The sequence below is a fragment of the Zea mays genome, chromosome 1, assembly GCF_902167145.1.
Source record: "Zea mays cultivar B73 chromosome 1, Zm-B73-REFERENCE-NAM-5.0, whole genome shotgun sequence".
Lineage (NCBI taxonomy): Eukaryota > Viridiplantae > Streptophyta > Magnoliopsida > Poales > Poaceae > Zea > Zea mays.
This window is the reverse complement of record NC_050096.1, coordinates 11615021-11629113: the sequence shown is the minus strand read 5'-3', so window position 1 is coordinate 11629113 and position 14093 is coordinate 11615021. Positions and strand designations below refer to the sequence as shown.

The following is a 14093-nucleotide window of genomic DNA, read 5'->3' as shown; positions in this document are numbered from 1 at the left end:
TCAGGGAGACATGTCGGTACAGGAATACTACCAAGAGCTTTAGAAAGGTATGCTACGATGTGGGGTAGTTGAGGATTCGGAGGATCAAATGGTTAGGTTTTATGGGGGATTAAGGCGGGAGATTCAGGATATTGTTGATTATAAAGAATATTATTCTATACAACGCTTGTTCCATCTTTCTATGTTGGCAGAAAAAGAATTAGAGGGTCGTCAACAACGGAGGAGCAGCACTTTTGCTCCACGCCAGCCACCGGCACCAGCCAAGGCGTCATCATCTTTGGGCATACGGACGTCCACATCTTCCACTGTGCCTTCGGGTGTTGCAGCAAAACCTGCTATGACCACCTCTTCCACAGGCCGCTCCTCCGACATCAAGTGCCACCGCTGCCAGGGACTTGTCCATATTCAGCGAGATTGCCCAGCAAACGGGCATACATTGCTACTGGTGATGGTGGGTATGTTAGTGCTTCTGATGTTGAATATGAAGATACTGTTGGAGCTAACATTGCAGAGACTTATGATGGTGACGAGGAGGTTCTTAGTACAACAGCGACCGAGACCTATAAGGCCTTGATTGTGCAACGAGCTTTGAGTGCCATGGCTAGTGACTACAACAACAAACAGCGCCACAACCTCTTCAACATGTTCCTCATCGTCAAGGACTGCCATGTACATACCATCATTGACGGTGGTAGCTGCAACAACTTGGTGAACGTTGAGGTGGTCAAGAAGCTTGGCTTGACCACACGAGAGCATCCCCACCCTTATCACATTCAATGGTTTAACAACAGCGGTAAGTTCAAGGTAACAAAAACAGCAAGGGTGCATTTTTTCTATTGGCTCTTACCATGACTTTGCTGATTTCGATGTAGTGACTATAGATGCTTGCTCTCTTTTACTAGGACGTCCTTGAGAGTTTGATACTGATGCTATTCACCATGGTAGATCTAATAAATATACTTTCAAGCATAAGGGAAAGAAAATTGTGTTGCTTCCTATGACTCCCACTGAAATTGTCCACTTTGAACATGAGAAAAAGACTAATGCTAAGCAAAAAGGTGTTTTGAACTCTGAAAATCAGCAACCTATTAAGTTAAAAACTCCTACTTTGCTAGCCACTAAATATGATCTTGATGAGTTACATGCCTCTATTGGACTTTGCTATGCCTTAGTGTGCAAAAATGATTTCTATTCCATTGATGATACGTCTATTGCTTTGCCACCTGCTATTGCTAACCTTTTGCAAGAGTACATGTATGTGTTTCCCTCTGAGATACCCCCTGGATTGCCACCTGTGTGAGGCATTGAGCACAAGATTGATTTAATTCCAGGGGCGACCTTGCCCAACTGTGCTACCTACAGGACCAACCCCGAGGAGACTAAGGAGATTTAGCGCCAGGTCCAGGACCTTCTAGTCCGCGGGTACATTCGTGAGAGCCTTAGTCTTTGTTCTGTTCCTGTTCTTTTGGTTCCTAAGAAATATGGCACTTGGCGCATGTGTGTTGATTGTAGAGCCATTAATAACATCACAATTCGGTACAGATATCCTATTCCTAGATTGGATGACATGCTTGATGAATTAAGTGGTTCTATTGTTTTCTCTAAAATTGACTTGCATAGTAGATACCACCAGATTCGTATGTCTTTAGGTGATGAATGGAAAACTGTATTTAAAACTAAGTTCGGTCTTTATGAGTGGTTAGTCATGCCTTTTGGGTTAACTAATGCGCCTAGCACTTTCATGAGATTGATGAACGATGTTTTACGTGCTTTCATTGGTAAATTTGTGGTGGTATATTTTGATGATATTCTTATCTATAGTAAGTCTCATGATGATCATATTGAACATTTACGTGTTGTTTTTGATGTTTTGTGTGATGCACGTTTATTTGGTAACCTTGAGAAGTGCACCTTCAGCATCGATCATGTGTCTTTTCTTGGATATGTTGTGACATCGCAGGGCATTGAGATGGATGAGGCAAAAATTGTTGCCATCACGAGCTGGCCACTTCCCACCACGGTCACGCAGGTTCGAAGTTTTCTTGGTCTTGCAGGATTCTACAGGTGATTTGTGTGGGATTTCAGCACCATTGCAGCACCTCTCCACGAGTTGACAAAGAATGGAGTGTCATTTCATTGGGGACCATCACAACAACAAGCTTTTGATGCCCTCAAGTCGAAGCTCACACAAGCACCACTGCTGCAACTTCCTGATTTTGACAGGACATTCGAGCTCGAGTGTGATGCGAGCGGCATTGGGATTGGAGGAGTGCTCATTCAAGGAGGTAAACCTGTTGCTTTCTTTAGTTAAAAATTGCATGGTCCATCTCTGAATTATTCTACATATGACAAAGAATTATATGCTTTAGTACGAGTTTTGCAAACTTGGCAACATTATCTATGGTCTAAAGAATTTGTCATACATTCGGATCATGAATCTTTGAAGTATCTTAAGGGACAATCTAATCTAAACAAACGATATGCTAAATGGATTGAATTCATAGAATCATTTTCTTACATTATTAAACATAAAAAAGGAAAGGATAATGTGATTGATGATGCTTTATCTAGACGTTATACTATGCTGTCCCAACTTAATCATAAAATCTTTGGTTTGGAGACTATAAAGGAATTATATGCTGCTGATTTGGACTTCAAAGATGCTTTTGAAAATTGCAGAGAGGGAAGAACGTGGCAAAAATTTATGCTACGTGAAGGCCTCTTCTACCGTGCTAACAAGTTGTGTGTTCCAGCTAGCTCCGTTCGTCTTCTACTCTTGCAGGAAGCACATGGAGGTGGCTTGATGGGACATTTTGGTGTTAAGAAGACCGAGGATGTGTTGTTTACTCATTTCTATTGGCCTCGGATGCGGCATGATGTTGAGCGCTACGTATCTCGTTGCACCACGTGCAACAAAGCTAAGTCCCGACTTAACCCCCATGGTCTTTATTTGCCTCTTCCTGTTCCTCGTGCACCTTGGGAGGATATTTCTATGGATTTTGTTTTGGGATTGCCTAGAACAAAGAGGGGGAGTGATAGTGTTTTTGTCATTGACGATCGTTTTTCAAAGATGGCACATTTTATACCCTATCACAAAACTGATAATGCTTCACATGTTGCTGATTTGTTCTTCACTGAGATTGTGCGTTTGCATGGTGTGCCAAATACTATTGTTTCTAATAGGGATGCTAAGTTTTTAAGTCATTTTTAGAGAATCTTGTGGTTTAAATTGGGAACAAAGTTGCTGTTTTCTACTACTTGTCATCCCCAAACTGACGGGCAAACAGAGGTTGTTAATCGCACTTTATCTACCATGTTGCGGGCTGTTTTGAAGGATAATTTGAGATTGTGGGAGGAATATTTTCCACATATTGAGTTTGCTTATAACAGATCGATTCATTCCACAACCAAGCTTAGTCCATTTATGGTAGTATATGGTTTTAATCCTCGTGCTCCAATTGATTTGCTACCTTTACCACCTTCTGAAATAGTGAACTTGGATGCTATACAACGTTCTGAATTCATTCTTAAGTTACATGAAACAACTAAGTTGCAAATTGAAAAGATGAATGAGAAGTATCGTATTGCTACTAATAAAGGCAGGAAGGAAATGAAATTGGAACCTGGTGACTTGGTGTGGGTTCATTTGAGAAAGGATAGGTTTCCTGATTTGAGAAAGTCTAAACTTATGCCACGAGCTGCAGGTCCTTATAAAGTTCTTGCAAAAATTAATGATAATGCATATAGACTTGAGTTGCCGCCAGATTTTGGGGTTAGTCCCACCTTTAACATTTCAGATTTGAAGCCATATATGGGTGACGAAGATGAGATCGAGTCGAGGACAACTCCAATTCAAGAGGAGGATGATGATGACGACATCACTTCTATACATACAATGAATGGACCGATAACACGATCGCGTGCACGACAGCTAAATCTCCAGGTACGTTCTACCCTAGTCAATTGTGTTTCAGAGCTTACGCTTGGGGCCATGGATGTTTTGATGATTAGGAACCTTGGAGAGGACCAGCAAGGACTTGGGAAAGGCCTAGGTGTTGAGGAGGAGCAGCAAGGGCGTCCACAACAGGAAGGAGATCAAGTCCGACTCGGCTGCGACTCCATCTCGGGTTCCAGGACCAGTCTGCACTAAAATGGATGCCCAAGATGCATCCAGACTCCGATTGCGACGGACTTGATATGGTTGGAAAGATAAGGAGATTATCTAACCAACCCAACTGGTTCCACCCTAATATTCGTCCGGAGTCAACAGGAATCGTCGAAACAAGTTAGCGTTCAGATTCTGTTTTGGTGCTGTGACACCGTCTGTTGGGCCGTTGGGCCGTGTATCGCGTCGGAGCCCATTAGGGGCGAGTCTAGGGGTCACGCATGCCCTAATACTCTATTTATTCAGCAGCCGCCGCCACATTAGGTTTGGGTTTTGCTTAGATCAATTCTGTCATCGAACAGTGTCGTCATCATCGGTTTGTGAGACCCCATCCCGTAATCAATACAATTTTGGTTGCGTTTCTTTCCTGTTCTTGCTTGTGTTCTTGATTGCGCTTGCAGGGATAAGCCTTCTTGGCGAGGTCATTCGTGTGTCACGGGTGATAACCAACGGAACCGTGGTGTAGTGATTGCGAGGAACCGTTCGCTCGGAGCCTTGGATCATCAACGTCGAGATTTCCACTCAATCAAGTTACTGTATCTCACGGAAGATCGTGCCGCGTCTACTATTAGTGTCGGTCACCAAGAGTAACAATCACTTAATATCACTTGGCCTGTCCAAGGCTAGTGAGAATGGTGGATGCACATTTGCTTCTTGGAATGCGTTAACAAGGCCACCAATCACACGGTCATCAACTTTCAAGATCCTCGCCAGGCAAAGGCTCTTCCTCCTAGTCCAAAAGGATTTTTACCTAATCAAATGGGTAACAGACCTTAAATGGATGAAACGGAGGGATATAAATAGTTCCAATCCAAACAACTAGTCGTTGACACTCTACTCAACTTTCACGAGTGTACTAGACATGTCTGGTGCACACCAACTCCTTCCACCAAACGTGTTTGGTGTAGCTCCAACAACTAGTTTTTGAAACTAGTCGCTACTATACTTCTCTAGTGTTTTATCTATTGCCTCATCGAATACGCCTGATCTCTCTCTGAGTTCTCTATCTGATGTCATGTTTGGTGTCACACAAAACACGTCCGGACCCAACGTGCGTCATCCTTGCGATTGATGTTGAGGTAGACGTTGGACAGCTGCACGTACACACCCTGGTTGAAAGGGCGTGAAGGAGCAAGTTGAGTGCGAGCAGGGTGAGGTCCCGGGGGCAGGAAGGTAGTCTAGCTATGATGAGGAGGGCTTGGATGGAGAGGAGCGGTGCAGATGGAGAAGAATTCCACGCCCTCAAACAGTGCCACAAGCTCGGACTGCGAGATCTGTCCGTCGCTGTTGGCATCGAACTTGCGTAAGTCACGCTCTGTCTCAACCTCGGCCGCTATCGCGACGGACAGGCCCCACTCCGACGATCACCAAGAGGGGGCTAAATCTGTGTGGGAGGGAGCGGGGCAGAGGGAGGACTATGGGCACGGCGCAGTCCTCCCGGACGTTGGGGCGGGGATTACGGTCACGTGCTGTCGCGACGGGCGGTTATCCCGGTGTCGAGTGCGGGCTGTTCGGCAGGCGGCAATCACACCGAGTGGGGGCGACATGGGTCGGGCGGGATGCGAGGCATGGAGGGCGTGGTGGAGAAGGGGTGGTGAGGCCAGGGCACAACGAGAGTGGTGTGCGGGAGCTGAGGGCGGGGACACCGCGAGAGATGTCAGAGGGAGACACAGGCGGGGGCGGAGGCAATAGTGGGATGGTGGCGCAGGGCATGGGGAAGGGGACCGTGTGGGGAAGGGCAGTGATGGCATGATGGAGGCGCCGCGCATCGGGAGTGTGGCGGGGGGCATGGTGATGACGGTGTGGACGCCCACAATGCGATCATATAGAGTAGTATAGATAATATATAGGGGTTATTATAGGAATGTTTGTTCATTTGCAGCAACCAAACGTCCCCAAAGAAATAGTCATCTGCGTCGCGCTGAAATGAGGTTGCAGACCTCGATCACGTTGTGCCTTAAATGAAGAACTGAAGAAGTGTGTATTTAGCATATCTGTATCGATTCGCTCTAAAATTTTCCCTCTATATCACTTTTTTGCATCACATCGTCAATATTTCACCCTTTACTTTTTCATCCCCGCAGCGGTTTTCTCTAAATTCTCTCTTTATACCCCACTACAAACATAAAATATCATTTCATATACCTACTTTTCATCTACTATCAATTTTCATCTATTAATAATTATCCGTGGGCCCATGTCTGCAGAAATAGTATTGCAAGAAGTTAACGCCATGAATGGAGAAGGAGAGGAAGTCCGTCAGCTAGAGGGCCTCATAGGGGAGTCACTGCGGCCGCGAGGGGGCTGCTGGGAGCGTTCGGTAACAAACGTTGCGGACAACCTTAGACTGATTGCAGCGGTAGCCACTCGCTGCCCCCTCCGCTTTTCCTGTAGTTGTTTAGGGCTCTTTATTGCTGCAACGGAAGCCACTATTAGGCTATCCGCAGCGGTTCCCTCTATATCACTTTTTTGCGTCACATCATCAACATTTCACCCCCTATTTTTTCATCTCCCGCAACGGTTCCCCCTATATTATCCCCCTATACCACACTACAACTATTAAATATCATTATCTAACACTATTCATCTTTTATTACTATTTTTTCTCAATTATTAAGGCTATCCGCAAGCGTTACCCTTAAATTTTTCCCCCTATATCACTTTTTTGGGTCACATCATAAACATTTCACCCCCTATGTTTTCATCTCCCACAGTGGTTCCCTCTAAATACTCCCCCTATACCCCACTACAACTATAAAATATCATTTTCTATATCTACTACCAATTTTTTATCTACTAACAATTACTCGTGGCCCCACAGCATAGTGTTGTAGGGGATGAATAGTGATCCCCTTGATCTAGGAGGCTCGCGCGCTCACCCCTACGGCTACAGCGCGTAGGGGGCTCTCTAGCGTCAGCCGCTGCGCGCGTAGAGGCCCCCTACGCAGGGGAGAGGGCGCTGTAGCGTTAAACGTTGCAGATAGTCTAAATAGGGGAGCACTGTGCAAGGGGGCGCTACAGTGCTCCCCTTAATCTAGGGGACGTGTGTGCCCTCCCCTACGGCTGCAGCATGTAGAGGGCTCCCTAGCGTCAGCCGATGCGGGCTTAGAGGCCCCCTACGTGAGGGGAGGGGGCGCGGTAGTGCAAGCGTTGCGGCCAGTCTTAGCTCCTCTATGTGCTACAGTCTTGGCGGACAAGAAATCACTAGCTTTGGAGTTACAGCAGCAGCTCCCCTTCCCTCGAGACCTGTGCTCTATAGTAGTTGTTAGTAGAGAAAAAAATGGTATTGGATGATGAATGGGTTTAGAAAATAATATTTTATGGATGGAGTGAGATAAAGAGAGAATTTAGGAGGAACTGTTGTGGGAAGAAGAAAAATAGGAGATAAAATCTAAATGACGTGGCCGTATGCTGCGATAGTGTAAAAAATTTAGCATATCCGTATCGGTTCGCTCTAACAATGTTCTCTAAATCATGTCCTTTATATCTCCTTCCTCTCCAACAACGTTCTCTAAATCACGTCATCTATACACAAATACCTATATTAGAGATATTTTTAATATTTTAATTTTTGTATATATGTATTTGTCATACTCTCAAATGTATTGTACATATTTTAGTTTTGATAAACCGGTTGTTTAAAGTATTCTAATGAATAGAGAACCGTTTAGAGAAACTCTATATACAGAGGATCCAGCCGCGTCCTCTAAATTTAGAGGACCATTTAGAGGACATTGTTGGAGTGATTAGAGAACGACATTATTCTAAATTTAGGATACATGACCCTAGTGTTAGAGCAACTCCAAGATGCTGCTAAAAAACTATTCCCAAAACTTGTTATTGAGGATTGTTGTAAAAAAATCCCTAAAAAAATCTAAATCTACAGCAGACTGCTAATAACCAATCTATAAAATGTTTAAAACAACCACGTGGCCACGGCAGTATGTTATATTGCTATCCCCTGTTGTGCCGCCCGCTACAGCAGCCGATGAGCTGATGGGTATTAATCCTAGTACTCTACAATGTGAGGTGATGTGAGATGATGCATCAAAAAACAAGAACATATATATTCATCGTTCACTTTGTTCCACGAGACCATGACTGAAGAAGCAAGCACCGGAGCCATCTGGAAGAAGCAAACATTGGAGCCTAGTACGCGGACGTCGTGCTTTCTCTACCAAAAGAACTGCGCGCGAAAAAAAATACACGGGAACCAGGTGCACTGAAGCAATTGGAAAACAATGTGTGACAAGTAAATTTGAGGGAGGAAAGTCAATAGATGCGAGGCACGAAGAATATGGGGAAAGAAGAGGGAAGTGTTGGAGAGCTTAAAAAGTATTTTTTTCACTAAAAACGTTTTTTTGGGTTAGTTTACATGTTTTCTTGGAGATGCTCGGTATCATTGGAGGGAGAGTGCGAGACAGAGCGGATTACGCACCTCCACGGCTCCCCAGTCCCCACGCAGGCCGCTCTGTTCTGCCAGCAGTTGGCACAAGCAGCTTGGGCGCAAAAGAACAACTGCGATCGAGCAAGGGACAATGGCCCGCACCGCGGCGCCGGCCGCGGGCTACGGAGAGGACGGAGTGTACCGCTCCCCGCGCCCGGCCGTGCGCATCGAGTCCGACACAGGCCTCTCCCTCAACGACCTCCTCTTCCGCCGCGCCGACGTGTGCCCCTCCGCTCTCGCGCTGGTCGACTCCGCCACCGGCCAATCCCTCACCTTCGCCGCCTTTCGCTCCGCCGTCCTCACCACGGCCGTCGCCCTCTCCTCGCGCGCGGGCGTCCGGCGCGGCGACGTCGTCCTCTTCTTCGCCCCCAACTGCTTCCTCTACCCCGTCTGCTTCTTCGCCGTCACCGCCCTCGGCGCCGTCGCTACCACGGCCAACCCCCTCTACACCCCTCGGGAGGTCGCTAAACAGGCCACCGACTCGCGGGCCAAGCTCGCAATCACGGTCTCTGAACTCCTTCCCAAAATCGTGGACCTCGGCTTCCCCACCATCCTGCTCGACGGCGGCGGCGACGGCGACGCGGCCAGTGCCGCCGCCTCCAAGCCTCAGGGAGCCAGCGTGACGCTTTACTCAGACCTCGTTTCCGGGGCGCGGGAGACGGAGTACCGCCGCCCGCCGACGAAGCAGAGCGACACGACCGCGCTGATGTACTCGTCCGGCACGACGGGGGCGAGCAAGGGCGTAATCCTGACACACCGCAACTTCATCTCGGCGGCGGCCATGATGACAGCGGACCAGGACGCGCTCGGAGAGGGGCCCAACGTCTTCCTCTGCTTCCTGCCCATGTTCCACATCTTCGGCTTGTCCGTCATCACGTTCGCGCAGATGCAGCGTGGCAATTCCGTCGTCGTGATGTCGCGGTTTGACATGGACTCTGTGATGGCCGCGGTGCAGCGGCACCGTGTCACTCACCTCTTCTGCGTGCCGCCGGTCATGATAGCGCTCGCCAAGCTCGGGAGCGTTGGGAAATATGACCTCAGCTCGCTCAGGTTCATCGGCTCTGGCGCAGCACCGCTCGGCAAGGACGTGATGGAGGGAGTGGCCAAGAATTTTCCAGAAGCTGTGATTGCCCAGGTAATTGACGACTCATGATTTTGCAGCTCTTCAATGTGATTATGGTATGCTGATGAACTTCAGTACTTCTTTCATATAAGCATGATGATGACAGGGACTGTATGGACCGATTTTTCATCCTTATCCTGCAGTGTCTTTGAGGAGGCTAACCTCGATTCTGTTGTCCTTATCTGTAATTGTTGGATTAGACGACAAAATTCTAATCTCCTTTATACTGCTCCACCAAGGACATAATAGTGACGATGGAAATACCAAATGGAAGGCTATATGCTTGATTTTGCTTGTTGAAACAGAGAGAGTGAGAAAGTGACTCTCCCTCTTGCGTTTTTTAACTATAGGAAGTGGAACTTTGATGCTTTATACTTGGACACTCGGCATATAACTTGAAGTAAGGCACAAGATGGGCGGTTATCCGCCCTAGGTGTGCATCCTTTGCTTAGTTTTAGGCCATTGGTTGTCATATTCCCATACTCTGTGCTGCTCCAATCTGCAAAATTATGGAGCACGATGTTGATATTCCAAAGTCATATGCATATTGTGTTGCTTAGCATGTGATTAGATCTGTTAATGTGATGTGGTCTGTCTTATTTTTTTATCCTACAGGTCATTTTGAGATATTAAATAGGGTGATTTACTTATTTTCCACTGGTTGTTTTGTTTGGCAAATATGCAATTGTTTCTATTATACATGATGCTGCTGATCAGATGTCAGACATGTGATCCACATGATAATAAAAAAGTAGCATCAAGGAACTGAATAACATGTCCACCTGCAAACATAAGATGCCTGGTCTGCAGGTATCGGCCTTTTTCTTTTTAGGGAAATTCAGCAGAGGAAACCCCTGCTGTGTGCTGTGGTAAACAAGTTATAAATACATGAGTGGTTTATCTTGAAATCACAACTAAACTTTGACAGCTGAGTTCATTCCATAACATGGCTGCAGTAATCCTACACCTGATGGGCTTAGTGACCACCATAGTTGTAACTAGCTTAATGAGGTTCATCTCCTTGTGGGAATATCCAGCATTGTGGATGCATCCCATTTCTCTTCAGATTAGACATGTCCTCAGTATGCTGCTAAATCTGTTCACATGCACTCTTTTGGCATTCAATTCACTCCCGAATTATGACAGCTGTAAACTGAGCAATTTTTCCATGCCTAAGGGCATGTTTGGGTCTACCAAGGATTGTAAGAATCCAAATAGTAAGTTTAGAGAAAGTAATGGGTAATTGAAATCTGGGTGGTTCTATTGTTTGTTCACACAAGAATGAGAGGTGTTTGCATCTCATTCTCTTTTTAGCTGAGTCTTGTAATCCATAGTAGTTTGATGGAATATGGCGCTCCTCTTGCAGGGTTACGGAATGACTGAAACTTGTGGGATCATATCTTTAGAGTACCCAGAAAAAGGACAAATTCGTCAATTTGGTTCAACTGGAGCACTTGTCTCAGGAGTTGAAGCAAAAATTGTTGATGTAGAAACATTGATATGTCTGCCACCAAATCAACTAGGAGAAATTTGTGTTCGAGGACCGAACATAATGCAAGGTAAAATTCTAACCTTTGTCTGTATTAGAGATGGCAACGGGTACAAACCCGTCGGGTTTTGCTATCCCAAACCTGTACCCATGAAAAATATTTACACCCATTAAAAAACCCGTACCCATGACGGGTTTGAAATTTTGTCCAAACCTGTACCCATCGGGTTTGCGGGTAACCACTGGTTACCCACGGGTTTTTATCTCCATTATGCTTATTCTTTTTATAATCAATAAGTATCGTAATGATTAATGAGATCATGGTCCAAAATTTATGTAATGAACAACGAGTTCATGATTTGGTATAAAAAATATTAGTAGAGAGAATTAAATACAAATAATAAGTTGTATAATCAAGTTACCTTGCACTAAGTTATACATCCACCACATATATAACGCTAGTAATAACTATAATAGCAAGCAAGCAACACTATCACCAACTACTTATACATTCACTATTTGATAAAAATTAGGAAGTAAATAGGTAGATAACAAGTTTGTTGTTCGTTTATAAAATAAAATTATAATATGCACTAGGTTTGGTCGGGTTTAAAAAACCCACGAGTTCACGGGTTTGGGTACTATAGGAGCAAACCCGTACCCATGAACCCGTTGGGTATACAATTATGCTCATTAACAAACCCACGGGTATGAAAACTAACCTAAACCCGTACCCTAATGGGGTAAAAACCCATCGGGTTTCGGGTTTCGGGTTTCGGGTACCCATTGCCATCTCTAGTCTGTATACATTGCGTTTTTTATTCTTTCTCCCTGTGTTCGTCAACTATTAAACATTACTAAGCTTGGTCAAAAATATTATACACAGACTCTAGCATTTTGGTGGTATTTTTTTAGTTTGTACCTAGCTGTTTACAATGTACAATTTAGGATTAGTATTAAGCAGCAACTGTCTTCCATTTTTTTAAAAACTCCCAATGTTTCAGATAATCCACCTCGAATGCTCCTTGTCAATGGGCTGTACCTACATTTTTATTTTCCTATAATATAATAGTTCCCAAAACATTCCATTGTGTTCTGTCTTGGAGAGATGTTGTGGCCAAATCATTTTCTTATTCATTTGAGTATATTATTTTTAGGGTATTTCAACAATGTGCAAGCTACTGAATTTACAATCAAGCAAGGGTGGTTGCATACTGGTGATATTGGATACTTTGATGAGGGAGGTCAGCTTTTCGTAGTTGATAGACTTAAAGAACTGATTAAGTACAAAGGTTTTCAGGTAAGATTCTCATTTTTTTGTAAACAAATGTTTAGTTTCTGCAAACTTTTATTTATAATTATGTAGGTGGTGAAAATTAGTAATCTGAACAGTGCTTACTGAAAGGAGACTTTGTCCAGCCTCATTTGGGTCCTTTCTGCAGCTAACGTTTGCAGTTCTACTAAGCATTTATATTCATACAAAATATTATTCAGTAGATTGATATTCTTTGCTTACTATTCGATCTAACTATCATAAAATGGATTATCCTTCACATATGTTATTTTACCTTTTGAATCTTATATCATGTGTTTTTTTTCTTTAGTCGAATTTCATATTTTTCTTCGGCAGATTGCACCTGCCGAGCTTGAAGGGCTACTTCTGTCTCATCCAGAAATTCTGGATGCTGTTGTTATCCCGTAAGTTTAGTCACCTAATCATTGGGGTTGATAGCTACTTCTGTGTGTGCATTTTAGAAATCTGTTTTTTTATGTACCTTATGGGAATATGTGTTTGTTCCTAAGGTTCCCCGATGCTGAAGCTGGTGAAGTTCCTATTGCTTACGTCGTAAGGTCCTCTGAGAGTTCTTTGACTGAAGTTGATGTCCAGAAATTTATTGAAAAGCAGGTGAGCCTATGTAGGAACCTTTGCTCAATTGTTTCCATTGGCAAAGTCTAACTCTCTCAGTACCGGTCTCACTAGTATGCAACGTTTGTAATTCCTGAGTGAATTAACATTACTCTGTATTTATCCTTCAACTGATACAGCCATGTTAATACATAGCTGATTTTGTTCATGAACTACCTTGTAGGTCGCATACTACAAAAAATTGAGGAGGGTGACCTTTGTGGACAGCGTACCAAAATCTGCTTCAGGGAAGATCTTGAGAAGAGAACTCATCTCTAAAGTCAGATCATCCAAGCTATAGCAAGCCGGCTTCTGTGTTCGTAATACTGCTTGCCTCCTATCTACTCCCCTCAGTCTAAATTATAAGTCATAGATCATAGATGTATATCATATCTAAATACATCGTATGCAGAGAAGCTAGAACGACTTCCAATTTGAAAATTTGTCAGATTGAGCGTAAAGGTTTACATGTTACTGAGCGGAGCTTATCAAGCAATACATTCAGCTTGACACAGTTTGTGGGACATGTATACATGGTGGTGTCGGATGACTTGTATCGAATATTGGGCCTGATTTACATTCACTATTCGAAAATAGTACAGATATGTAATATGGCTCTGCTGCGTGTACATCTTACAGACAGTTGTACGAAGAAATATTGTCCGACAGTTTGTGCAACCAGCGCATTATCTGTGGGACTGTTATAGCCATGAGTGTACTATCTGTGGATGTTAGCCATTATCCCATCCTCACTTAGTCACTTCTCTATAAGTGCTAGTGCTAGCTTGACAACCCTATTTTTCGAAAGAATTTTTATTTTTCCAAGAAAATTAGTTTCTTAGAGAAAATGAGAATCATTTAGAAAAATAAAGTTGTTGAAGTTGTCAAACTACTCTTAAGGGCTAGCCGCAACTACATTTTCTCGAGAGATTCTTATTTTCTAAGAGAAAACAAAACTAAAAT

The 14093-nt window shown here is 44.2% G+C and overlaps 1 protein-coding gene across 2 annotated transcripts; it reads left to right on the top strand.

Moving 5' to 3' along the window:
- The first annotated feature begins 8448 nt into the window (after positions 1 to 8448).
- LOC100191850 (4-coumarate--CoA ligase-like 7) lies at positions 8449 to 13853 on the top strand. Of its 2 annotated transcripts, XM_008674394.4 has the most exons (7): positions 8449 to 9747; positions 11102 to 11294; positions 12382 to 12524; positions 12855 to 12922; positions 13028 to 13130; positions 13315 to 13450; positions 13543 to 13853. In XM_008674394.4, exons 1-6 carry the CDS (start codon positions 8704 to 8706, stop codon positions 13429 to 13431), a joined length of 1668 nt encoding a protein of 555 aa, XP_008672616.1. In that variant the 5' UTR covers positions 8449 to 8703; the 3' UTR covers positions 13432 to 13450; positions 13543 to 13853. The 2 variants fall into 2 exon arrangements, with proteins under 2 accessions (XP_008672616.1, NP_001130746.2); NM_001137274.2 differs by having other exon boundaries at positions 8599 to 9747; positions 13315 to 13732.
- Positions 13854 to 14093: the final 240 nt, after the last annotated feature.